This window comes from Lactuca sativa, chromosome 3, assembly GCF_002870075.4.
Source record: "Lactuca sativa cultivar Salinas chromosome 3, Lsat_Salinas_v11, whole genome shotgun sequence".
NCBI classification, from domain to species: Eukaryota; Viridiplantae; Streptophyta; class Magnoliopsida; order Asterales; family Asteraceae; genus Lactuca; species Lactuca sativa.
Window position 1 is genome coordinate 30,355,511 of NC_056625.2, and position 27,938 is coordinate 30,383,448.

General features: G+C 36.8%; 1 protein-coding gene across 1 annotated transcript; it reads left to right on the top strand.

Annotated features, from left to right (window-relative positions):
* The first annotated feature begins 1,883 nt into the window (after nt 1-1,883).
* Nucleotides 1,884-18,490, top strand: LOC111890817 (uncharacterized). The gene is made up of 5 exons (XM_023886899.2): nt 1,884-2,239; nt 2,351-2,387; nt 3,202-3,334; nt 17,691-17,847; nt 18,142-18,490. Exons 1-5 carry the CDS (start codon nt 1,884-1,886, stop codon nt 18,488-18,490), a joined length of 1,032 nt encoding a protein of 343 aa, XP_023742667.2.
* The last annotated feature ends 9,448 nt before the right edge of the window (nt 18,491-27,938 follow it).

Genomic DNA, 27,938 nt, shown 5'->3' on the forward strand with positions numbered 1-27,938 from the left:
AATGAATCAAATATCACCAAATAATAATGTAAAGATTCAAGAAATCGCCCGAGAAAAAACGGCCCATTGTGGTTAGCATTTTGCTCCGCCATCGTTAGCAGCGTCGGCCCGGTTTATTACATTCCATATAAAATTCCTTTCCTTCGATTCTAACCCTAGTTCATTCCCCCCCCCCCCCCCCTTTTCCTTCATAACACATATAGACTTGGACTATGAGTTCCTTATATGTTCCTATGGGGTTCACGAAGCATGATTTATACATCTACGGTTTCTGAATTTCATGTATTATGCACACAAATGTCAGAAGAAATATGGTCAACCAGCTCAAATATGGTCCGATTTCTTCATCGTTGTACGTCGTGGCTTCTTCATTGAGAGAAGTATTGGCTCCTTCTTCGTCACTAATCAGCTATTGATATATGGTAAGCTTAGAGACACAACTGCTCAATAACAAACACATGAACATTGTTCTGCTTCTTTTTTCGTTTCTTTTTAATTTTACTTAATTTTATTTAGAACTCTTGAATCTATCCCCATTATCCACCCAATTATTGCTAGTTTTCAAAGATATGTTTAACTGCCTTAGTCATCAATGAACAGGGATGCCCAAACGACTGAACCATGGCCTGTAAATGAAACGAAAGCTGGTAATCTTGATAAGCTAGAAGTTTTCCAATTTGTTACACACACACAGAGACTTATTTGTATTTATTTCCTTCTTTTATTTCTTTTCTTTTGATTTCACGTACAGGGGCTGTAGTAAACATAATTTTTTTTTCTTTTTTTTTGTTTGTCCTTTCTATGTGATTTAAGGTTCTGTTACAATTGCTTTGTGCTCTGTATGATACCATGGCCTCATATAGGAGTGTGTGGAGGCTTAAAATCAGGGTAGTGGAGTATTTACCTGTTGTCCAACTCACCAACTCATCTGTTCATGAGGCTTTATCAGGAGCAACTGTCCATAACAAAAGCTTGGAATTGTTTTGTTTTTCTATTTCTATTTCTATTTGATCTTGTTATCCCTCTTAAATAATCTCTTTTCTCTTGTATTTATTTATCTATTGATTCCATGTTGTAAAGTGTTGAAGCAGATTAGGTAGACTATTTATCCAGATGTTCCTTTTGATGATGTTGTTGCAGGTGTTTATGGGATAATCTGCATCTTAGTGTTGCACATTATATAAATAGTGATGTTCGTGTAGCAGATTCATCTCAGCAGAATGGAAAATGAATTACTGGTCTTGTTCAGAGCCAAAATGGCAAGCAAGGAGATGCAAGATAGGGTAAGGGCATCAAACTTCTTCCTTCATGTATCATAACTCATACTTTAGAAAGGTTTATTATCTTTTCTTTCATTATTGATTATACTTGTAAATATTATATTATATTATATTTATATTTTTCTGATTTCATTGTTGTTTACAGGTCTGAAACTAAAAGCTCACAAGCTGTTGATAAAGTCCATCATCAAGTAAGAAGAGCTCCCAGTTTTAGTGGTCCTTTAAACCTTCCAAACCGAGCTTCAGGAAACAGTTTGTCAGCTCCAATTAAACCATCTGGAGGTATTTTTTTAATTCATTTCAACATAAATGAAAGCCCTCTTTGTTTTCGTTTCTTTTTCGTTTAATATATATATATATATATATATATATATATATATATATATATATATATATATATATATATATATATATATATATATATAACTTGCACATGATATAGGGATTCTTTGGATAATAAGTCAAAAGCAAATTTAGTACACATAAAAGGACGATTTTCTGTGACATCAAAAGACCTGGATCTTGTAAAGGATATTCCATTATGTACAGTTCCTCAAAATATTACCCGAGTTGTTCACTCAACCAATTGAAAAACGGCTCAATATGAGCAAGGTTCTGCCAGATGAGTTGATCCCAGTCATTGACATATCCGATTCTGAAGACCCTGAGGTAATAAAGTCAGTATGTGATGCAACCGATAAATTGGGACTTTTTCAAATAGTTAAACATGGTGTACCACTTAGCATAATTGAGGGTGTTAAAGACGCAACACATAAGTTTTTCGGGTTGTCAAGCGAAGAGAAAAAGAAATACTTGTCCCAGAATACTCCTTTAAAAAATGTTAGATATGTTACAAGTTTCAGTCCTGAAGTTGACAAAGCTTATGAGTGGAAAGATCACCTAAGTTGTTTCTATGTTTCTGATGAAGAAACCTTGGAACTTTGGCCATCTATTTGCAAGTAAGTCATAGACATGCATAAGTCTTAACAGTTTACTCAATTTATTAAACAAGAAACTCATTATTTCCCTTTTCTGAAATGTCGTTAAGACTAATCTTGTTACTTATGTAGGCATGAAGCTCTTCAATACTTGAAGACGTGTGATTCAGTAATCAAGACGCTAATAGAAATCCTAATCACAGGATTGGGCATACCAAACCTCAACCATGCACATAATGAGTCTTGAACTTACTTCCTTCATGTGATCCCAATGTTTAATTATAGAATTGTTTCCATTTAGTTTCCTAATAATTATACTGCACATAACACATGCATGCTTGAACTTTTAAGAAGGTGAATATTGAAATACCCTTTTCAAGGCATGAGTCCAACACATGCAGATGAAGGTCAGGAACGAATAACAGCCGTTAAGACCACTGTCGGTCCTTTACCATATCAGTCGTTAAGACCACTCATTTTTCATGTACACAATGGTATTTTGGTCCTCAAGTTACTTATTAATCTTAAAACTTTGGCTTCCGTATACTTTAATCCCAATACAAAATACAATATTACTAATTCATTTCCTTTCTCTTCTTTTAACCTAATATATGGCGTTAAATAGGAACTTAACTATGAGTTTGTGTACAGACAAAAAGTACAAGAACTTCTAGATTTCTTAGGAGCATTATATGTTGTTGTTCTCTTCCAATATGGGTCCAAAATATATAACATTACTGATAGATATAGAGCATAGGGCTTATATTCAAGTTCCTTCCCATGGTGGCATTCGAGATGCATAATGTCTTTGTATGTGTTTGTTGTCTGGCCTGAATCAGATCGAATTCACTTAAATACATTTTATAATATCTGTGAATTGTGATGTCTGATGTCTAGTGTTGTTCAAACTTCAAATCACATTAATTTTATTCTATGTTATGGTGTATGAATATCATTTGAAAAGAAACAAACTGTCTTTTCAGCTATTGGAGAAAGCACTAGAAAGGAGTGGAAATGACTTAGATTCTGCCATCAAGAGTCTCAATGAACTCTGTCTTGGATATGTGGATGGGATCTCACGTTTACCCGTGCAATCAAATGTAGTAACTGAAAAAGGTAATTCTTTTCATTTCCATTGCCAAATAAATAGAGTTTTGGAAATTATGTGTCTTTATTGTTATGAACTTTATTTTTTGTTATATTTAATAAACAAGATTCATTTATTAATTAAAATTTAAAACCACGGATTCTTTTACTGAGAGTGAAGGTGTTGCTTCTTTGGAGAACAACTAATCAGCTAACAATGACAACATCCCTAAAAGTGGTGCAGAATGGGTTGAAATGTTTCCAGTAAGAAATAGAGTTGTATGATTATTTTTTAGTTTTATAGGAATGTATAACCCATGTTATCAATGTATTATTTTTGTTTAAGATTTGAATGATTCTTTGTATGACATTATAATTTGTGCAATTTATTTTATTTTTTTAGTATGAAATTTTATTTTATACTATGTAATGGATTGTATTTTTTGTATATGGTATTTTATTTCTATTATGAGAAATTAAATGCAAATTTAATTTAACAATTAATAAATATATCAATTTATTTTTTTTAAACATTTAAATTTACGATACGCAGAAATGTGTGTCATCTTCCTTTATGACATGGCCTTTCTTGACAGGGGTTTTAATGATACGCGTTGCGTGTCGTAAATGCACGTCGTAAATGCTCGTCGTCTATAGACCACGCGCGAAAGCGTGTTGTCTCTCGTTATGACAGGACCTTTCTTGACGCGCATTTGCGTGTCGTCTAAGCATTTTACAATACACATTGCGTGTAGTAAAAGGTTGTTTTTCTAGTAGTCACATAGGCTAAATATACAATATAGTCTAATACGTCCCCGCAGTTGGAGGGAGAGTATGAAGACGAACACTCAAACTGGAACAAAAGTTTGTGAAAAGTGCAGACGGAATCCCTTTCGTGAAAATTCCAACGTACTGAAGAGTCGAAGGGACGTGTACAACTGTAACCTGACCAATGGCAACTTTGTCCTGAACAAAATGAATATCAATCTCGATATGCTCTATTTTGTAGATACATTGCATTGACGTTGTTATAATAAACAATGGTTGCTTTTGAGAGAGGGAAATGAAGCTGATGTAAATGATTCTAAAGCAATAGGTAGTCGATGGGTGAAGCTAAAGGCCATACCCCAGAGTACCGCAAATGTATCTAAGGATCTGTTTGAGAGCATGGAGGTGAGGCTCTTAGGCTTCATGTATGTAGAGGCATATATTCTGAACCACAAAGGCAATGTATGGTTGGGTGAAGGGTAAATTGTAATATCCCAAAATACAAAGGTAAAAAATTCATTTTTAAAACAACCAAAACACCCATTTTTCATTTACTCAAACCCTTAAATGTATTTTATAATAAAACAATTAATAGACTACAATCCCAAAATCTCAAGATTGCAGAAAATATGTGTGTATGCGCTACGATCATGCCGGACCCATCCCTTTCGTATTGGAACTACCTGAAACCATAAACAACATCTATAAGCACAAAGCTTAGTGAGTTCCCCAAATATCACATACCATACATAACATACGAGTCATACATATCAAACATGCAATGTGAGGTGGTATGTGCCAATCATAGTCTTGGCATTGTGCCACAACCCGTATCATTTTCTTTCCTTTCTAGACCGGGGGCCAAAACCCTGGGTCTTATAGAAAATTGCCAGGAGCCACCTCTTAGTCTTCCATGCAAGCATCACAGAGAAAACTAGCATACAATCTACAACTAACTATCTACTTACCTGCCAGGGTTCGAACCATGGTCTTGCATACTGATTTTCTAGGAGCCACCTCTGGGCCTTTCATACAAGTGCCAAGTGCCACCCCATGGTCTTCCTAGAATACATAAGCCAATGGGCTGATATTGGTACCTTCGACCCACAGTAGTAGGGGTGTGTATGGGGCGGTTTGGTTCGGTTATTGGTCAAAACCAAACCATAACCATTATGATTGGTTAATGCATTTTGGTAGTCATTGGGTATGGTTAATATTGGTTATGGTTAATGGTTATTGTCGGTTAACGGTTTTAGTTAATGGTTAATATTGGTTAACCATAATGTTCAAAATAATATAAATGGCGAAAGTATATTGACATAGAAAATGAAAATGGAATACAAAAAAGTCCTGGACGCCAATGTTTGTAACCTAGCTTATACTAATAAAAAAAAGTGTACATTTGATACTCAGAGTGAGATAACACATTGTCACATTTAAAATAAAAAACATTCAATAAAGTCATTCAAATAAAGCCAAACATTCATACACGTTCAATTTGATTAAATCAAAAACTATAAAATAAAATAGTCAAACATTTATATTATGTGTTATCTGGATAAAAAAAAAAGTTCAAGTCACTCATATACATTCAATGTGATTAAGTCAAAAAAGAATCATTCAAATAGTTCTATAAAGTCAAAACGATCTTTGATTAGGATTAACAATGTGAGAAGCATCAATTTAGGATTATGAGTGTGAAGATTAAACTAATTGTGAATAATGTTTGAAAATTGTAGAATTAGCCGATTAGGAATTACAACATTAATGAATAATCTAACTATTGGCACGATTGGAAGATTGTGTGTGTCTACGTGATCAACCTTTGATGGTTTGATTGTTCGTTCGTCTCCTGATAAGTGAGGATTAATGAATTATATTTTTGAATTTTAATGGGTTTTAAATAAGTTTTAATATATTATTTTATAATTTATATATAATCGATAATTTTTTATATTAAAATATAAAGTTATCGGTTCGGTTAATAATGGTTCTATTAACCTATAAAACCATAATCAAACCGTTAGTTATCGGTTAACAAAAATTAGAAACCAAACCAATGGTTTTTAAAACAGTTTGGTTATTATAGTTCATTTATATTGGTTAATTAGGTTTTGGTTTGGTTTTTCAGTTATTATGCTCACCCCTACACAGTAGAGTGAGCAGACTCAGCATAGACAGCTGAAACCCATGGATAAAAATCTGACTGCATATTCACTAAAATTTGGGCGCTATCAAATAGCAAAATGACAATCCGTTAATAACTAGATCATGACTCACACAAGGAGTCCAAATTAGGGTTAAAGACCTTTTTACCCTTCCTCTAACTTTGCCCACGGCCAAAGTTCAAACCACATGTCCAAAAGTCCAAAATCCAAAATAAGCATCTAAGGACCAAATATGGCCCAATTTTCCAAATTAGGCCCAATACCTTTCATGGCCTTTTCCGAAGAAGTCCAAAAAATTCTCAACATCCCAACCCAATAAATCTAATGGCCCAAAATGGCCCAAGACAACCAAGTCCAGTTATGACCAAAACCAAAGCCCAAACAAAAGAAATACATCCTGCTGAGTACGCGGGGCGTACTCAGTCTATATGCTCAGCGTACAACATAAACAACTAGTATACGGAACATACAAACTTGTAAGCCCATCGTACTCACCAACATGGCCACCTTTTTCATTTCAACTCTTAACCCATTAAGACTTTGGAACAAAGTTTGAATGTTATACCTCAAAAGCCACCAAAATAAGGTGTTTAAGCTGGTTCTCAAAGCCCTCCCCCCGAAGAATGAGTCTTCAAGCTTCACCTTACTCCTCTAGGTGCACAAAACCCTCCACAAAAGCTTCACAAGAGCTCAGAATCACCAAATATAGGCTAAGAAACGAATTAGGGCTTTCAAGTGTGAGGAGGTTGGTTAAACAAGGCAACAAAAGGCTAACTTATGGCTTAAATAGGGTACAACCCTCAAATTTATGGTTTCTTACTGAAGGGAGTACGCCCCGCATAACCCTTAGTACACTCGGCGTACTAAAAGAAGACCTACGATCACTTAACCCTCTACACCCAACATACTTGGTAAACATGCCCATTGTACTTGGTAAGTACGCCCCACGTACTCGACCAAGTTCCAAATCTCATGATATTGAATTGACCATAACTCCTTCGACTTAAGTTCGTTTCCAACGAACTTTATATCCACGGAAAGGTGAGGAGAAACCGTACACTTCTATCAGCTCACCCTTGCCTAAGAAATTCCCGAACAAAAATCTAAAATTCATATAGGACCGAATTAGCAAATTACAATTACACCCTTGGGCTCCGAAACACAAACAAACATTGGATTACATAATCTATAACTCCCCCATCAAAAAGGGCCAATATGCTCCTTCGCCAAGGCCCCAAGCCTTATAATAATTAGGCCATGGCCCTGAATAATAAAACAATTTGAAACCGAGTGTTACAACTCTCCCCTACTTAAATTACATTCTCCTTGAAATCATTCCTTATCATTCCCGGCACACCATACAGCTTAAAATACATAATCTCAACCCTATGTGCACAATAGCCTTCCTAAAATCAACCGAACCCAACCCTAGCAACACTCTCCAACCCAACGAAGAACGGATCCTTAACCCTTTTAGAAAACCACCTCTACTTTCCCCGATACCTGAAATCTTGAATTGATCTAACTCCCTGACGGGCCACCCATATTGGACCACTACCAGGCCAAATCCTCACTGAAGTACATACTTAAACAAGACACTTCCAACCTTTGATTGACTTGATGCTTCTATTGGGAACTGAATCACTGAGCATTTATTACTGAAGAACACTTATACTTGACTGAAGGCTCAGTTAATCTTTCGTCTAAAAGACTCATCCCTAAAACGGTTAGACTCAGACGAGAGCAGCGCAACAAGGTCAAATCATTTACTCTGAGATTATTCAGTCCAAGATGCAAGCGACTTAGTATATTCTCTTAATAACAAGCGACTCTACACACGAGTCCCAAATCACTAATATCGTCTTTACTTATCTCATGCCCCTAGCAGCTTCCCAAAAGCAGCCGAGACCTCCTTAGTCCTAAGTTATCTGCCAACTAACCGAATCACCAGATTCTTGCCAGGTTGCTAAGTCAAAAGACACACACAGTCACCCCATGCAACTTCCCAATGAAAGCCTCATTTGGAAAGAGTTTCCCTATCTAACTTGGCATTTATGACTCTAACTGATCATAACAGCCTGAAAAACCTGACACCAGCAAATCTAATGCTAAAAGTGAAGGATACATGACCAAGTATAGTCTTATATCATAATAGTCCTCCAATGACCTACCACTTCCTGATTCCCTGCATACTCTGGCCTTCCCACAACCTTACAAACTGACCCATCCTAGTTTAATCCATTTGAATAAATCCATAACCAATCATGGACTTGCCACACCCTCACCTCTACACAAGAATCAGTGAATGCTACGTGCTACCCCACAGTCTTACAACACTCCACACTAACTGCCTACCTAGTGAATGCTATGAGCCACCCCATAGTCTTACAACACTCCCACACTATCAGCCAACCTAGTGAATGCTACAGGCCACCCCACAATCTTACAATACTCTTATCTTTCCATTGTCACTGCCCATGGTCTTACCGCTCATCTAACAACCTATCCATACTCCTCCTGAGTCGAACATGCATCAGACTAAGTGCCAAATCTGGGGCTCAGGTCATGCTTGGGACCCTAACAAGTGTGCTATCTATCAACTAGAAGACGCTAAGCAACTGTTGGAAGTTTCCAAAACTCCTAACCCATGCAATCCTCAACCCAGACGGCCACTTGGGTCGCCCACCTTCCTAACAAGGATGTGAAACTCATCCTAGTTACACGACTGATTCCGCTCTCGGAAATCTGAGTGGTTCTCCCCCAATTCATTTCGCTGAAGTTCTCCCTACCCACATAGTCTGATGGATTCCCAATCCATCTTTCCTCCTTATGGTTGAACCGCCGACAACCTGCGCTTACCAAACCTAGTGTTCCATTACTAGCCCATCCCAACGTCCCCACAACTCTCGAAATCCATATGGATACTCCCCAAAATCTCAGCAAATTTGATAGCCCCAGACGCTTTCAATGATACATCACCCAAATTCTGAACTCCTTAATGTTGGTGACAAAGATCATTACCCTCGTGATAGATATATCTCCTTGGCATCTCCAGGGACCGACCAAATGCATGTAACTGACACCACTATTTTCTTGCTAACGCTACTTCCTAGAAACGGTAGTGATTGAACCTAAAGGTTCTTCTACAGACAATCGCCAAACCTACCAGCGAAAGCTAAAACCATTGAACCCTGACTTTACTGGAGGACTATCCCGCTGATCCTGACCATAGACCTTCCAAACGATACCCGTGGACTGATCCTGAAAAAGAATCGGAACAACACCTGTACACCCTAAAACCAGCTCAAAAAGATACAATCCTTTACTAATCCACTAATGATTCATGGTATGCAAATGGCATATAATAATTCGAGATGATACTACCCAAACAATTAACAGAGATATAAACCAAAGATAAAGCTTACCCAAACCGATACAAAATTCCAAGCAAGATAAATACTGATAACAACCAAGGAGAAAGCAAAAGATAACATACCAGGAATATCACATGCTAGAGTCCTAGCCTCCCCTGTCTGACACTGCAATGCTTTGCTCATCTCTACTGGGGCTCCTGCCCTACCCTCACGACCATCAGTGATCCTCAAAGTAACCAAAGCAGGTGCACTCAATACTCCTCCCCTCAGCATCAGATAGTCAGCCTTTTTCTGGCCCACTTGGTTGTAGTGAAAACATAACAGGCTTGGCCCCTGAGGACAATAGCTGATTACATGACCAACCCTGCCACACTAGTAGCAGCCCATACCCCTAGAATGACAAAACGTATCATCTAGTTTCCCCCACATGTTGCACTGACCTCGACTATATTTGCCCCATAACCGCTGATCTGAAGTCTTGGGTCTCTTCCCGGGACCCTCCACTATCTTCACCTGACATGGCCCCCTCTTCCTCATGTGCTCCAAACCGATCTCTTACTCTCGGGCTCTAGAAATCATATCATTTAGGGTCTTGCACCCTAAAATACTCACAAAATCCCCGATGTCATCCCTCAGCATATCATGATAGTTTACTTTCTTCATCTCCTCATCTGTTGCATCTTGTGGAACCATTAAAGCCCTTTCTCGGAACTTAGCAGTAATCTTTTCCATAGTCTCCATAGTCTGACGAAGTTCTTGAACTCCCTCGCCAACTGCTACAGCTCAATCACTAGTGCAAAATCAGCGTTGAACCTGGTCGAAAAATCATCCCATGTCATTGCATCAACAACATCATCATCATCCACCTCACGTCTTACCTCCTCCTGGTAGTCCCATGCCCTATCCTTCAATAGGTATGAAACATATATGACCTTCGACTCCTCGGGGCAGAAACTCATCGTAAACACGTTAGCCATATTTTCTAACCACCTCCTACTAGCAATGGGGTCCTTCTCCCCATAGAACATAGTAGCTCCACAAACACGGAACTCACATAAAGAAAAAGTGTAAGATCGAACGATAACCATAACCTCAGCACGAAACGCGCCAAAGCGCTCATTGAAAACCTCCATAATCTCCTCCTTGACCATACCAAAGATTACAGGAGTTTGCTCCACAATACCGTCGGTAATCTCCAACGAAATAAACTCCCGCATTTGCTCGCTAATCAGCTTAGTACCAGCACGTTAGCCAGAACCAGAACCTGAACCTCCTCCTTGAGTGTTCATCACCAAACTGAAATACAACATGCAAATAATCAGAACATACTCAAGAATCCTTATACAACAAGCTTCCAAGCTTCTCCAAGACTCTCCTCGATTCGAGTATGGATCCTGTGCTTTCAGTAGTACTGGCCGAATACTACCTTCCACACATATCTATATGTTCCTCAGGAATCATCTCGGGTCCTCTAAGTCACCTTCTCAAACTGGTGCACCCATTAATCGCTAAACAACGCATCTAAATCAACTGAAGCATTTCCTACGTTCTCCTAGGTTCCCGACCTCACACTGCCCTAAGCTACTGAAAGGCTCCCACCAATGTCAACTAACTACCTCATGAATATAGCCACATGCAACAAAGATCGGATAATCCTTCTAGTAAAAGACTCAACCCTAAAATGGTTGGAATCAGATAAGAGTTTTGCAACAGGTTCAAATCTATCACTCTGAGATTATTTAACCTGTGCCACATGTGACTTAGCACATTCACTTGGTAGTTTATCTACATCGCTAAGAGTCTCATAAAGCACAAAGAAAGCAACATTCAAGCAATGGAAAATCTAACCAACATACACTAAGCAAGCCATTATATCCACTTATCTGGAAACCATACTAGCATGCAATCCTAAATGCTCATACAATCAGGCATATAAAGGCATCTCTCCTATCATAAAATCCAAAGCAGATCCTTAGCCCTAATCTAGCATGCAATTCTCATAATCATATCATATAACATAATAAACATGTATTGGTATTTTTGGGAACTGCTTACTTGAGCTCAGCCAATTCCACGCATCACACCCCTTTGACAAAACATTTATTAAATGAAAATTTTCACTAAACCCTTAGTTTGAGTTCATGTACACCCGCAAGTATGACCGAATCCCTCAAACTAAGGCACTAATACAAATTTGTAACATCCCAAAATACGAAGGTAAAAATTTCATTTTTAAAACAACAAAAACACCCATTTATCATTTACTCAAACCCTTAAAGGTATTTTATAATAAAAAAAATTCTCAAAGTACAATCCCAAAATCTCAAGATTGCGGAAAATATGGGTGTATGCACTGCGATCAAACTGGGCCCTTCCCTTTCGAACCGGAAGTACCTGAAACCATAAACAACAAATGTAAGCACAAAGCTTAGTGAGTTCCCCAAATACCACATACCATACATAACATCCGAGCCATACATATCAAACATGCAATAGGAGGTCCTATATGCTAATCATAGTCTTGCCCTTCTGCCATGAGTCGTATCATCGTTTATCCTTGCCAGGTCGGGGGCCAAAACCCTGGGTCTCATGGATAAGTTCCAGGAGCCACCTCCTGGTCTTCCATGCTAGTATCACAGAGGCAACTAGCATACAATCTAAAACTAAATATCTACTTAATTGCCAGGATTCTAACCCTGGTCTTGTATACTGATTTGCCTGGAGCCACCTCTGGGTCTTAAATATAAATGCTAAGGGCCATCCCTTGGTCTACCTATAATACATAAGCCAATGGTCCGACATTTCTACCTTCAATCCATAGTAGAGTGAGGACACTCACCTCCGACAGCTGAGACCCATGGATAAAAATCTGACGACACATCCGCAAAAATCCACATGCTATGAAATACCAAAACGACAATCCATTAATAACTAGATCCCGACTCACACTAAGAGTCCAAATTTGGGTAAAAGACCTTTTTACCCTTCCTCTAACTTGGCCCAAGGCCAAAGCTCAAACCAAATGTCCAAAAGCCCAAAATCTAGGATAAACATCTATGACCCAAATATGGCCTAATTTTCTAAATTGGGTCCAATCCCTTTCTTGGCCTTTTCCCAAAAAGTCCAACAAAATCTCAATACAAACCAATAATTATGTTGGCCCAAAGTGGCCCAAGAAAATCAAGCCCACTCAAGCCCAAAATCGAATCCCAAACAAAAGAAATCCACCTTGCTGAGTAGGCAGGGCGTATACGCTCAACATACTACACAAACAATTTGTACACGCAACGTACAAACCTGTACGCCCAATGTACTCACAAACGTGGCCAAATTTTCCATTTCATCTTTTAACCCATTAAAACTTTACTCCATACTCAAATTTGACATCGTCGAAGTGGTTAATTACATAAAGTTGCCAACTTTATGTCCATGCATGGCTAAATGAGGATTTGGAGCAAAAACGAACTTAATGAATGACTTAATACATGCATGAGACCAAAACCACCATAAAGTTTGCACCTTTATGCCCAAGGACCCCTTAATATGTCTAGATCTAAAATGATAAGCTGCAAAAACGGCCTGAACTCCCAATCACCAACCAAAATGTACCAAAATTACTAAAAACATGCCAAGAAGTAGATATAAGAAATGAAATTTCAAGGTTTGAATGTTATACCTAAAAAGCCACCGAAATAAGGTGCTTAAGCTGGATCTCAAAGCCCTCCCCCAAAGAATGAGACTTCAAGCTTCACCTTGCTCCTCTAGGTGCACAAAACCCTCCACAAAAGCTTCACAAGAGCTCAAAATTACCAAACATAGGCTAAGGAACGAATTAGGGCTTTCAAGGGTGAGGAGGTTGGTTAAACAAGGCAACAAAAGGCTAACTTATGGCTTAAATAAGGTACAACCCTCAAATTTAGGGTTTCTTGCTGAAAGGAGTATGCCCCACGTACCCCTTAGTACACTTGGCGTACTCAAAGAATACCCACAATCTATTAACCCTCTACGCCCAACGTACTTGGTAAGTACACCCCACGTCCTCGACCAAGCTCCAAATCTCATGATATTCAATTGGCCATAACTCCTTTAACTTAAGTATGTTTCCAACCAACTTTATATCCATAGAAAGGTTACGAGAAACCCTACATTTCTTTCAGATCACCCTTGCCTAAGAACTTACCGAACAAAAACCCAAAATTCATTAAGGACCGAGTTACCAAATTACGATTATACCCTTGGGCTCCCAAACACAAACGAACATTGGATTACTTAATCTATAACCCCCCCCCACCATCCAAAAAGGGCCAATAACCTCCTTCCCCAAGGCCATAAGCCTTATGATAATTGGGTCACGACCCCGAATAATGAAACAATTCGAAACCGAGTGTCACGTAAATATTGAAGTTCATCAGCCAACTATAGTATAAAAAGGGTCAACTATTGGAGAGGCTGAGAGATTTAGCATTAACTATGTATTAGTTGGTGTCTGGCAAGGATTAGAATCCGACATGTTGGCACGCTTGAAGTAACTCGGGGTCATATATGCGATGGCATAGGAAAAAAATTGGATTTATCCCTAGTCAGCGCAATACCAAGGACATATGAGAGGCTACCCACATAAGTCATAAGAAATTATGAAGACAAGGAGGTGATACGCATCAGAATATCCAAAGAAGAAGATTTAAAGAATAATGTAATCAACATATAAAATTAGATAAGCAATATTTTTTTCCTTGTTTAAATATGAACGACGAAAAATCAGATTCACTACAAGAAAAACCAATATGTGTGATATACAATGTGAATCGATGAAACCAGACTCTCATGGTTTTCTTTTAATCCATGTATGGATTATATAATATGCAAACATAGTCAAGGTGGTATGAATCATGAAATCCTAGTGGATGTTGCATATATACTGGCTCGCTTAGTTGACCGTCTAAAAATTATTTTCACATCTAACTATTTAATTGACCAATTTTCAGAATGGGTGATCCTAAGAACTGACCTGATCATTTCTAGTTTAATAACCAGGCTAAATGTCATATCACAGCCAACATAAACCGATGACTCTTCCTATTTTCGACTAAACAGTCTTGATACATGTCAAGAGAGTCATATGCTTTCTACTTCTATTTAAACAGCTACATAGACGGAACAATATTTTCCTCTATGGTCCTCAATATAATAATCTATGTCTTGTTATAAGTAAGAACATCATTTCAACCTTCATGGAAATGGTCCAATTTGAGGAACAAAGCGCATGGACATGTGATAGGCATGGGGATTCAGTTGTGGTATGAATATTGATATAAGAAACGAGTATTGAGATTCCATGTTGGGTTTTACTAACCATAAAGTGAAATGGGAGAGTGTTTAGGGAGGAGGAGGTCGAGATTATGAGGGGAAGATGGAGGATTATTGGATGGTTGATGTGGATGCAAGATAGAGAAAAGTTGTGTGTTGGGACATGACGGGGGTGTAGTGGTCTTAGTTTCAAGGAAGGACCGAGAGATAGAAGTAGGATAACCAAGTTGATCTAAAACATGTAAGGAGATGATTGGTTAGGTAACATGGAGCAAAAAAAAGGATGTCTCTTAAAGAACGATGCGATGGGAGATAATGATCTTACGGGAAGAGAGATCAATACATTGGTAATCACAATGGTTGGATGGGTAGTTAAGGAATATGTAATGTGTCGATCTAGGCACAAGTTAATATGCAATGCCATATACATGATTTATCTGAAGTAGATGAACCAACATTTAAGATTAAGTTATCGTTTCTACTTACACCAATAACAGATTTATATATTCCATTGAAAGGATTTTGTTTAAAATATAGAGTATTATCTTTCTGAAGCAAAATACTAGCATTATCATTATCAAATCCAAAATTATAACCTTCACGCTATAATGCATAAAGTGAAATGATGATTCTTACCATGTAAGGCAAGTAGCAACAATATTTCAAAACAAATGAAAAACTAGAAGGTAATGAAAGCTCGTAATCTCCAATCATGGTAATAGCTACTCTAATATTTTTCCCCATGATCAAATCAAGCTCCTTGTGCCTTAGCTTACTATTTCATCTTAGTCGCTACACATCAGAGCAAATGCGAGTTCTACATCCTGTGTCAAGTATCTAATTGTTAGAAGTAGAGGTTGAATGTAATTCAATTGGAAGCACACCTAAAGTGCCAACAACCATGGCCTTGTTCTTCTTAAGATCCTCCAGATCCTTAGGGCAACTACGTTTCTAATGACCCATTTCATGGTAGTAGTAACAAATGGTGTCAATAGGTTCATTCATTGGTGGTATGTCAGAAACATCCTTCTTAGGGTTGGGATTCGGAGAACCAAATATCCCCTTCCCTTTTCCCTTAACATTGTGATGAGAGGGCCTCTTTCTCTTGACACCACCTTCCATAATAGCCAACACAAGAGTGTTGAACTTGTGTTCCTAGGAGGAAAAATGTTTTCCTTAGTAGTCTTGAGCATATCATGTAGTTCCATTATACATTTTTACAAACCATTCTTTTTTTTTTAACCGGAAAATATAATCTACTCCTAAGCTAACAACACCTATTCCACCTATGTCCACGACGAGACGTGAACCCTTAACCTCAAAGAGAGAGGGCACAACCTGATACCACTAGGATACAAGCCCTTTGGTTTTTACAAACCATTCATATAGTAGCTCATAGTGAACTGCTTGTATGCACTTGTAAAAGAGTTAATAATGCCATAAATGGCCAACTTTTCAGATAATTTGAAATCAAGACGCTATAGCCAGTCAAAGTACCCTTTTAGCTTTAGAACATGGATACTCACAGAACCAACCTCATGTTGTTTGCAAGCTAAAATTGATTGCATCACCTTAAATCTCTCAGTTCAAGCTTGCACTTGGGATATTTCATTTAGATTCTCATTTATTTGGTATGCCCCAAGGTTTTTGCAAATTTTTTGAAGTTTATAATACATGATCGCCAACATCAGACACAAGACCTTGATATAATGATAGCGATGCCTTTCACACTTGGTTGCTTCTTCTTCATTAGCATCAATAGAAATCTCATTTTCAAGATACTAATCCAAGACATTCTCCTTTTTTCATACCAAAGTGATACTAAAGTTACGAATCCAACCAAGGTAGTTAGGACCAGTGAGGTTATCTCATGATAGGAGTGACAGTAGTGAGAAGTTTGATGAAGTGGTTGGTGCAAGAGGAGGAGTAGTACCTATACTAGAAGACATATATTGATGAGAATGAAACAAAGTTAGTTTGATCAAGAAAACCTTTTAATATAATTACCTAATATCAAATTACTAAACAAAAGGCTAGGATCCATATTTTCTTGACAATGTAAAGTGCATTTGCCAAAAATTACAAAATGAAATTATTTTGGTGGACAAACTATTGTCAGACTTAATCTTATGAGATTCCTAGAAAAAGAGATTTATTCACATATGTTAATAACATGTTAATCTCTTCTAATCACTACAAGAAAACAACCCTTTAATGACGCACAAACAATGACACTCGCTGATAGACGACGCGCATTTGTAAGTGCCCTAAAAGATAATGTCAATTTTGCAAAATTTGAAGGATAGAGGGCACACATTTGTGCGCACCCAAAAATTAGTGTTAGAAAAGAGAAAATAAAAAGAAATGCAGAGGGCGCCTTTCATAAAATGTGTGTCATGTAAATGTGTCGCTTTATAATTTTTAAGTGAAACACGTGTTCTAGGTGGGAAATGAAATCGACGAAAATTACCCCCGCCTATTGAATCCCAAAAAGTTAATCCCCCGCCTCTTCTACTTAGAAAGAAAAAGCCCTAGGTCCCTCATCTTCATCTTCAGTATCATCAAACATCTCTCTATCTCTCTTGGAATCAGATTCTTGAATGATCGAAACCCTAATTGTAGCCCTAACTACGACATGTCTTACCAACCGTTATCTTCAAATCGCATCATAAACAACGAACACCACGACAATTGTCGGCTATACAACCCTTACCAAGATCTTAGAGTCCCTATACAAACTTCCTACATCTCCTGAATACCTCTTTCAAGAGGAATCCATCGCTCAACGGCGTTCATGGGGCGAAAACCTGACATACTACACCAGCATCGGTTACCTCAACGGCGCAGTAGTTGGCAACGGGAAGGGTTTATTAGAGCGCGTGAAGGCTTCTGAGGCTAGAGACACCATGAAACTTAGGGTTAATCGGTATAAAATTCGTGGTGGCTGGATTAGCGACTAGAGCGTATTGGCTGGATTAGCGACCAGAGTGCTTTACAAGGCGGCGGCGGGCTCTAGGTCGGCGGCTGTTGTCGGAGCTATTGGTGGAATAGCGGTGGGATTAGCGTAACGGGGAAGCATATTTTAAAGAGATACGTACCAATCTGAGCTTGATCTGTATTCAATTTCATCTTACTACAAGTTTTGGTCTTTTAAGATTTCTAAGTGTGGTGGCTCTGAATACTCCATCGTCTAATAGTTTGCATAAACATGATGTAATAGAAGAAGGGAGGAAGTTCTAGAATTTCCTAAAAATGAAACAGATTTGGGTGTTGTGGAGGAGCCACCGGTGGTGGCAAGTGAAGTTGAAGCATCCAAGGATAATAGTGAACTAAAAGTTGAGCTAGTGATGAAGGAGGCCGACGGTTGGACTTTAAATGTTAAAATTAAAATGGAAAAGGATCCAACTCTCAGTGCAATAGCAGGATTGAAGATGAACATAAGCTCTTATTTGAATGCTGAGATCGTTCCTGGTGTATATTTTGATGAAAAACCACCATTTGTGGTGGAACTTTATGGATCTCTTCCTTTCTACATGCTCGATGCATATGAGGAGTTTTTGTGGATCTAATGTTGGCAATATCATTCTATTTGGGAAGGTATTTTAGCTAATTCAGTTACATCTTAGTTGACCCTGTTCATATGTATTATAACGCTTGAGTAATTATATAAGACTCACTATTTTATCATTCATACCAAGATAAAGATTGATCTTGATCTTTAATAACTTTCATTTGAATCAAGGTCAAATTAGGAAGGACTTATCACAGTTGTTGTGTGGTGGTGAAGAATATGCAAAGATGCATGTATGCTATCCCAAATGGCCCTGTATTTGAAGACTATGTTATTATGAAGCTTTTCACACCAAGCTTCATGTAATACACCTCTTGCCTTTGCTCCCCTTTTCTTCTTTAAATTTATGAACATCATATTGCTTATATTATTATTTACTATCTATTTATGCTTTTTATTTTATTTAATCAGGAGATGGCATTTGAAAATGATTTCGTGAATAATTAGAATCAGATATTCATTTCTTGGATATTTATAAGTTATAACCCCTAAACAGCAAACCTATACAATAAAACTTTATTTGAAATAATCCGATAATCATTTCCAAATCCCACATCTCGATTTTATAAAAAAATTATTTGAAATAATCTGATATTTATAAGTTATAACCCCTAAACAGCTAAACCTGTACAGACTGATTCTTTTCTTTATTTGTTTGATTGCATGACTTGCAAATAAGATTCATCGGAAAATGGGAGAAAGTGAGTACAATTTATGAACAAATTACATCTAATTGTTTGTAATATATCATTATATATATTGACTAATTTGATTGATTCTTGTATCATTCAGGTACACAAAACATACTTCTCGGGTCTCCGGAGTATGTGAAAGTGCCTGATTACAAGGTATGATTACAAGTCATGTCAAACAGTTTCTTAGGTGTTTAATAGGATGGACACAATTCCCACTTTTAAAACTCCCAATCTCGGCACCAACACACAACCATAACCATTGTAGTTCTGCCTTGCCTCAATCCTAGCCTCCGGCATCTTTATAAATTGAAAAAATTATAATCCAATTTGTGATGGTATGGAAGATTACAAAAATAGAGAACAAATCTGGAAAACTGAAGACTTTATGTCTATATCAGAAAGATTAGAGAGAACCATTAATTCCCGACTTTTTACATATTTTTCCCCATTGATTGTTTGGTTTGAATGATGTACATGAGAGAGCAGAAGAGGGATGCCCTTTTGAAAGAAACTCAACAATGAAAGTAAACTGAATTCAACCCTTTTTTAATATCTCGTGTATGAGTCTGTTTATCAGAATTCAACCCTTTTGAATGATGTCAATCGAGAAAACACAAGAGAAAATCTGGACATCGTATATTTTGAGTGAGCCGCTTTCATAACAGACTACACAGTATATATCGCCTTGATCCTGAGGTGTTCCGTCGGTTCCTTCAATTGCCTCACTGACACCTGTCAAAAGCCAAGCATATGTACTTGTCTTTCTTAGCCATGGCTCTATTCCTCTATCATGATACAGTGTACATCAAGCTATTGCTTTCTTGGAGCTGTGAAATGCAACCACGCTATTGATACTCATGGTGCATGTTGAGGGGTGTGTAAGCATCAACAACAATAGATTTTTTCACATTTACTTGAAGAACATGCAAAACCTACCACAGCCAACGAGAAATTTCAATTTTGGTCCTTGTGTTCAGCAAAAACATTCGGTTTTGGTCCAAATCTGAATTTTTTGGTCTTTAGTTTAATGTTTCATAAGGAATTTGGTCCTAATTTTGTTAAATCTAACAACTCAGCTAATAATTTGGAGCAAACCTGAAGAAAATAATATGCCACAGAAACCAGAATCATAAATTTTAATTTATTTTATCAACAAACTAATTTTGAAATCACAACATATTTTATTTTTGGCTGTCTTAAAAAGCGTAGTTCTTGAGTCATGAAAGCACCATCAAGAATTTGAGCACCACGAGAGGTCTACATACCAATATTGCATAGACACATGTTGGACTAATGAGATAGAAATTGCAATTTTTTGTCACTCCCAACCAAAAAGGTAGAACAAGTTGGGAAATTTTCTCTCTGTGTGCAAATGACATGAATTCCCTTCTCATTATCTCATGGAAAATAGACCTAAAGAGCTTGTTCAGTCCCATCCCTTGTAACAAATGTAGACTAGGTGTTTGTTGTCTTTCTGTGTGTGTGTGTGTGTGTGTGTGTTCTTCTAACAAGGATGTTTATATGTAAGAAAGCCTTGTTTTCTACTTTGTGGTAAGTTCTGTTACTTGTGTGCATTATTAGGTCAATGAAATACACACTTATATAATATAGCTTTACCAGATTAAGGGGTTGTTTCTATTTCTTTTGACTGACCGAGCTTAATCTAGACACATGGTTGTTCTTTATTTGACTTAATCTATACATCATGACATAAATGATTAAACCAAAAAACCTGGTTTAATCTATTCTGATACACACTCTTTACCTATTTGCTTTTCTACTTTTTTCCTCACATTAAAATTGATGAATATTATTTGTTAGATTGCAAGGGTAAAATGGTGATTGAAATGTTGTATAACATATCTCATTATATGAGTGGTGATTCTTAATCTTGGTTGCAGATGACGTTCATAGTTGCATGCTGTCAGGAGGTTAGTAGGAAGATGAATACAGGTTGCAATATTGTTTTCGATTGAAATTTCAAAGTAGGATCTCTCAGTCTCTGTCTCAGTCTTTGGCCATGGAGAAAGATATAGAGGTATGTGTGTACATAGTTTTCTTCCCATCTCTCGTTTCCTATGTTAAAAGATTTTGTTTATTTCTCTCATATTTTTGGAACCCATTGTATTAACTAATGCCCCTTTAGTAGTAGCAGTAGTAATAGTAGTAGGGGTATAGTTGTCATTGTTGTTGGCCAAACCAAACCAAATCAAATCCTAAGCCTAAGGTGGGGTGGGGGAATTATGTAAATACTGCTAGTCGTTTTAGTGCGTAAATGCATGCAGATCAATGTTGTGTTACATTACATGATATCTTTGTTGTTGTAACCTGTTTACAATTGGCTTTCTTCCACATGATGAAATAGTAACAGTTAGGAGAGGGTTTTTATTTTTATTTTTGAAAATTTGATCATCAACAAGAACAAGGCTGTCTTGTAAGTGTTATTTCATCAAAATGTTAATGGCTAACTTTTTAGGATTTTTCAGTTAAAATTGTGCAGAAGCAATTCTTATGCTGCAGTTGCTGCTCATGCATATTAGACTAGCAGGAGGATATTAGCACTTTTTCAGGTTCCTTTGTTACTAGGCATTGGGGAAGAAGATACAGCCCTAACTAAGGCAACTGAAAGTGGCGATACTGATCTTGTTTATCTTGATCTCTTTCGTATATGGCAAAAGGTATTTATTGTTTTCTTATTTGATTAATTATAAAATAATGGTAAAATTAAGTTCTCAAATTATTGGCTTGTATAGAGACCAACATTGGAATTATTTGGAATGATACAAGCTAGACCTATTACGCGCGATCGATTCATACGAGACTCAAGATATCATATTTTGGCATGGCTAGAAGCTTTGAAGGAAACGAGACTCAAGCAAAAGTAAACATACAGAGAGTTGTTGGCACATAGTAAGCAAGATGATGCAATTGTATATAAATGAGTTCATTTTTTATAACATTTACTCACTTTTGGAATAATTATTTGTATTTGACATATTATTTAAATGAATTATCTTTGTTATTTATGGTATTTTATTTTGTATTATGAGAATTTTAATGTATTATTTAATTTCAAAGTTAGTAAATCTATAAATAATATTTTTTTTAAACATTTAAAATTATGATATGCAAAAATGTGTGTCATCTTCATTTATGACATGGCCTATCTTGACAGGGGCTTTCTTGATACGCATTGCGTGTCATTAACACGCGCGTCGTAAGGTTATGACACGCGAATGCGTGTCGTCTTCCTTGATGATAAGGCCTTTCTTGATACGCATTGCGTGTCGTAAACGTGCGTCGTAAATGAGCGTCATAAATGCGCGTCGTTGCGCGTCGTCTCTCTTTATGACAGGGCCTTGACATGCATTTGCGCGTCGTCTGAGCCTTTTACGATGCACAATGAGCGTCATAAAAGGTTTTTTTCTAGTAGTGAATTCTCATTTAGAAATCATGATTGGATTAGCAGAGGATCATGAATCAAAATGGTGAATCAACCATGCTAAGTGACAATGATATTCGGGTCAAGAAACGCTTGAGAATTGCGATCAACATACACATTTCATTTTTTGGATTAAGGTCTCTAAGCTCATAACAAAATTGGTATAAACTGAAAAATATAAGGAAATTCCTTTTTGGGTTGCCCTTATAACCAAAAATAACAAGAAATCATATTAGGAGAATGAGAGATGAGAGAGAGAGAGAGAGAGTAAATGATTTGTTAATATACGATATGATTAATATATTAATTGGAAATACATATTTTATTTTTTAATTTATTATGTGATTAATAAACTAATATGAAATCAATGGTTAACAATTTATTTCATTATTTGTTATACTATTAATGAGAAATCTGTTGGATAAGGTGCCTAAGTCTGTAACTATTTATGGTATGTATTTGACCCGGTTGACAAGGTCCGTTTGGGTTACATGGGCTCATGATAGTTGGATAGACAAAATGAGAAAAAGGACACTTATGATTTGTTAATATATTATAAGTTACAATATATTAATACGAAATGATATTATTTAATTAGTATTGATCAAGAATTAATTTGGAATTAATTCTGTGATCATAAAGAGACTAATTGAATATATGGGGTTGATTGTGTGAATCATCCAGTCTTATATAGTGAGCTAATTATCCATGGTTTATTGGATTGGGCTAAAACTCATAGGGTGCTCCATGGATAGTCCATGGAGTTTAAAACCCACGGATCATGGAGGAAATGAAAAGCCATGTCAATTAGGGTTTACATGGTGTAACCCTACTTTTGACACACTATATAAATACCTTATAGGCTACTAAAATCGACACTAAGTGATGAACAAGGAGGGCTAGCCGATTTTGAGTGATAGTGTGCTTCTCCCAAAGTTATTGCAAGAGTTGTGGTGTTGTGTGAAACATTTGAGGCATCACATTTTGGGGTTCTAGGCTCAAAAAGTTCTTCAGGAATCCAAGCAACAAGAAAGGTATGTTCTTCTACTAGAATTTATGTTTAAAGTTCCCCATGCTATTCTAGTAAGGTTAAGAACCTTGGAAAAATCAGATTTGCATGTACATTAGTAAAACATAGATCCAATGTTTCTAGGGTTGCATGTACACCATAGGAGTGTTAGAATTCTCAAAACCCTTCAGTGGTATCAAAGCCTAGGCTTGTTTTCATGATACTTGATGCAAATTATTGAAGAAAATCGAAATTTCAGCATTCTGCCGAGTGAACTCGTCGAGTCCATGGGGGGACTCGACGAGTCCATGCATATATTCATCCTACTCGTCGAGTACGTTCGTGAACTCGACGAGTAGGAGGCCCGAAGTGCAGTTTTTCGAGTTTTGTTGTTGGAAATGGACAAGAATCATTACCCTAAACTGTTTTGGACTTATAAAACTTTTTTTTGATATGGTAATGATTATGCTAATCCATTTACGATTGTTATTATCAAAAATTTCAAGTATTATGTGTGTTTATATGATTCTTGAAATTGTTGATATGAATGTTCATACACTTATGAGTTTGGTAGATCATAGGAATTCTTTTCAAAGTGTTTGTTAAATTAAATTCTTGATCTTGATATTTTTAATGGAATCCATAATTTGTCCTCAAGTTATGGATTACCAAAAGTGTTTCTTTTAAAGTCGATTCAAGAACACATAGGTTACATATAATGAAGAGTCTTCATTTTAACAAACCATTAACTCATAAGCTATGAAGTTGAAAAGTTCTGAATAGTTACAAAACTTTCCCTCAAGTGTTGGAACATGTAAAGTCACTTTAGATAACTTTAGTTCCAACCCCTATAATTCTAAAAGTTAAAATTCAACCCTTATACTTTATAGTATTATAAGTTAATAATATTTATATGTGTATAAGAGCAAGTCAGTCTTACCGTTAGTAGGGCTCATTCACGAAGTCGGACTATAAGGGGGTATAAGTTTGTTGCCTATAAAATGGTAGCTTAATGGGTGTCCACTCTCACCCACCACTTCCTTGAGTGGTGGAGGGTCGTTAGCCGAACGGGTAGGACAATGACTTTAATTCTCATTAAAAGTATAATGATTATTACAAAGTAACTACATGTTTTTATAAATCCCCAATCTTAGTTACTATAGGATAATATGAATTTGGTGCTAACCCATGAAATTACACTTTGCAGCTTGCTTAAGTCGTTAGTGGAGCGTGTGTGGTTAACCGACACACTAACTTCGATTTAAAAAGGTTAGAAAAGGGTGGCTTAATGTTTATCATAGATCGGTGGAACACGTGTGGTTAACCGGCACATCGATTAGGTGATAAACATTAAGAGTACCAAGTAAGTTAGCATGATTATTCACACCTTGTTTTGTGATCCTTAACATTCCAGTCACCAAACTTGAAGGGCACAATCGAGATTGAAACATGCTATGGAAAAGTTCAATGAATCACAAAAGAATCTAGGAGTTTCAAAACCAATTAAAACCTAATAATACATTTCTTTTTCATGGTGGAAATTGGTGAATCGTCATTCACTTACCTTCAAATATTTTATAGCTTGGATTACGACATCCCTCTTCTAAGTTATAAAAATATTGTGTTGGGTCCTAGCCAAAATATTACATTTGGGTTTCTTATTAAGGAATATCTATTTATCTAATCTAAACTTGTCTTTCTTCTTTTTCAGATGTCTTCCAACAATGTTGCTTCTGGCTCAAACCCTATTGGTTGCTTCTCTCTCATAAACCTCTGTGTGAGAGTCATTTTTGACAGGACTAATTTCAATGATTGGATTAGTCCACTTCTACTCCCGAGGAGTCTACTGCTACTCCCGAGGAGATCGCTGACTTTAGGGCACATGAGAGAGATGCTACCAAAGTGGCATGTATCATGGTGGCAACGATGACAGTTGAGCTCCAAAAGTCCTATGACGACTTTTATCCTTTTGAGATGCACCAGGATAACAACCTGGATGAAGGATGGTGAACCCATCACGGGCCACATGCAGAAAATGCAAAGGTTTGTGGACCATTTTCTAAAGTAGAATGTGAACTTCCCCGGGGAGTTGGCTATTGATATCATATTACACTCCTTACCTTCTTGTTATGATCAGTTCTGAATGACCTATCATATGAACAAGGAGGAGGCCACACTTAGCAAACTTCAAGGACTTTTGAAGATCGTCGAAACCGGTCTTAAAGGTAGATCGGTTGTTACCACTCCTAGTCCTACCGCCACCCCTATTCTGGATATCGGGTAAGGTAAAGGGAAGAAGAGGAAGAGCCTTTCGAAGGGTACCAAGGGAAAGTCTCTTGATGGCTCCTCTTCAAATAGAACCAAAGGTGGCTCTGTCACTCCTTCTGCCAACCCTAAAGAGGCTAAATGCTTCTATTGCCATGAAAAGGCGCACTGGAAGCGAAAGTGCCCAAAGTACTTGCAAGATGTTAAGGATGGGAAAGTGTAACCCAACCATGCAGGTATTTACACTATTGTTGGAATAGTGTCTAAGGCTGCAACCCGATTGTGCATGGTCCTTTTGGGTTGCCTTCACCATAGCAACTTGATAGGATGATTTATTATAAGAGAGTAAATATTATTAATATATTATGAGAATAATATAAGGAATAATAATATTGTTATTTGATTAATATAAGTCATAGATTAATTAGTATTAATTTGGTGACTTAAAGAGATTAATTAAATAAGAGGGTATAAACTGTCAATTGTTTGATAGTTACACTTTAGACTGTAAATCCTTATTGGATGAAGGATGGACGGATTCTAGGGCTAGGGATAGCCTCAAATCGTCCAATGCTTATCTAAGGAAAGGATTTGGATTGCTTTAAGGAAAGATTATCCAACTGGGGTTTAAGGTGAAACCCTTAAGGAGTCTACAAGTATAAATAGACCCTATGGCCAAGGGAAATCGACATCTCATCTAAAGTAGAGAACCCTTGGCCGATTTCCTCCTGACCTCTCTCTCAAATCATCCTCCTTGCTAGTTGGTGTTTGTAAGCCATTAGAGGAGTGACAATTGTGACTCTAGAGCTCCAAGACATCAAGATCAAACAAGAGATTCAAAGGTAAACTTCTAGATCTGATTTTGTATTGTTCTTATACCTAATTAGTTGTTAGAAGTCTTGGATTTAAAGCATGTTTAATTTGAAAGCCTAGATCCAAGCATTAGGGTTTTGCATGCGCACATAGGAAAGTTCTTATGGCTAAAACCCATCAGTGGTATCAGAGTCTAGATTGGTTTCTATTAAATTGTTGCTTGTTTGTTTGAATCTTATTTGCAAAATTCGATTTTTGTGTTTCTGAGTCATGGACTCGGCAAGTTCCATAGTGGACTCGGCGAGTTGGCCTGACTCGGCGAGTCCCTCGGTGCACTCGGCGAGTCCAAGCGTCAGGAAAGGCCAGTTTTGGGATTTTTTGATAATTATCTTATATAAACTTACCTTAATCATATTAGATCAACCCTAATCCGATTTTTTGATATATATGACTATAATCTTGATCTAATTAAAGATATTTATCAACTAATAAAATATTTAATTTCCTTATATGATAATTAGTTAATTATTTTGATTAAATTGGTAATTATCTTGCAAAAATCTTCAATAAATCAAATATTGATAATTAGGAAATTAATTGTTAATTAAAATTATTTGTTATTTGATACTCCATGTTTTAAATGATTAAAACTTGTCCTCAAGTTTTGAAATTTATGTTTTGTGATTAAAAGTTTTAATTTAGACAATTTAAATTTCAAACCCTAGTTTTTTTTAAAGTTTAAAATACAACCCTATACTAATATAATATTACAAGATTAATATATATATATATATATATATATATATATATATATATATATATATATATATATATATATATATATGTATAACTAAAATGCTAGTCTTATCGTTAGTAGGCCTCATTCACGAAGCCGATCTATAAGGTGGGTATAAGGTTGCGGCCTATAAAATGGCGCTTAATGGGTGTACACTCACACCCACCGCTTGCTTGATCGGTGGAGGGTCGTTAGCCGAACGGGTAGGATAGGGCAACCTTATCATCTCATTAAAAGTATAATATGAAATACAAAGTAACTACATTTTTTTAAAATTTCCCAATCTTAGTTACTTTAGGAAAAGTGAATTGATGCAATCCCATGAAATTACACTTTGCACCGTTGCTAAGAAGTTAGTGGAGCGTGTGTGGTTTACCGGCACACTAATTGGTTCTAAGCAAAGGTGGCAAAGGGTGATTCATTGTT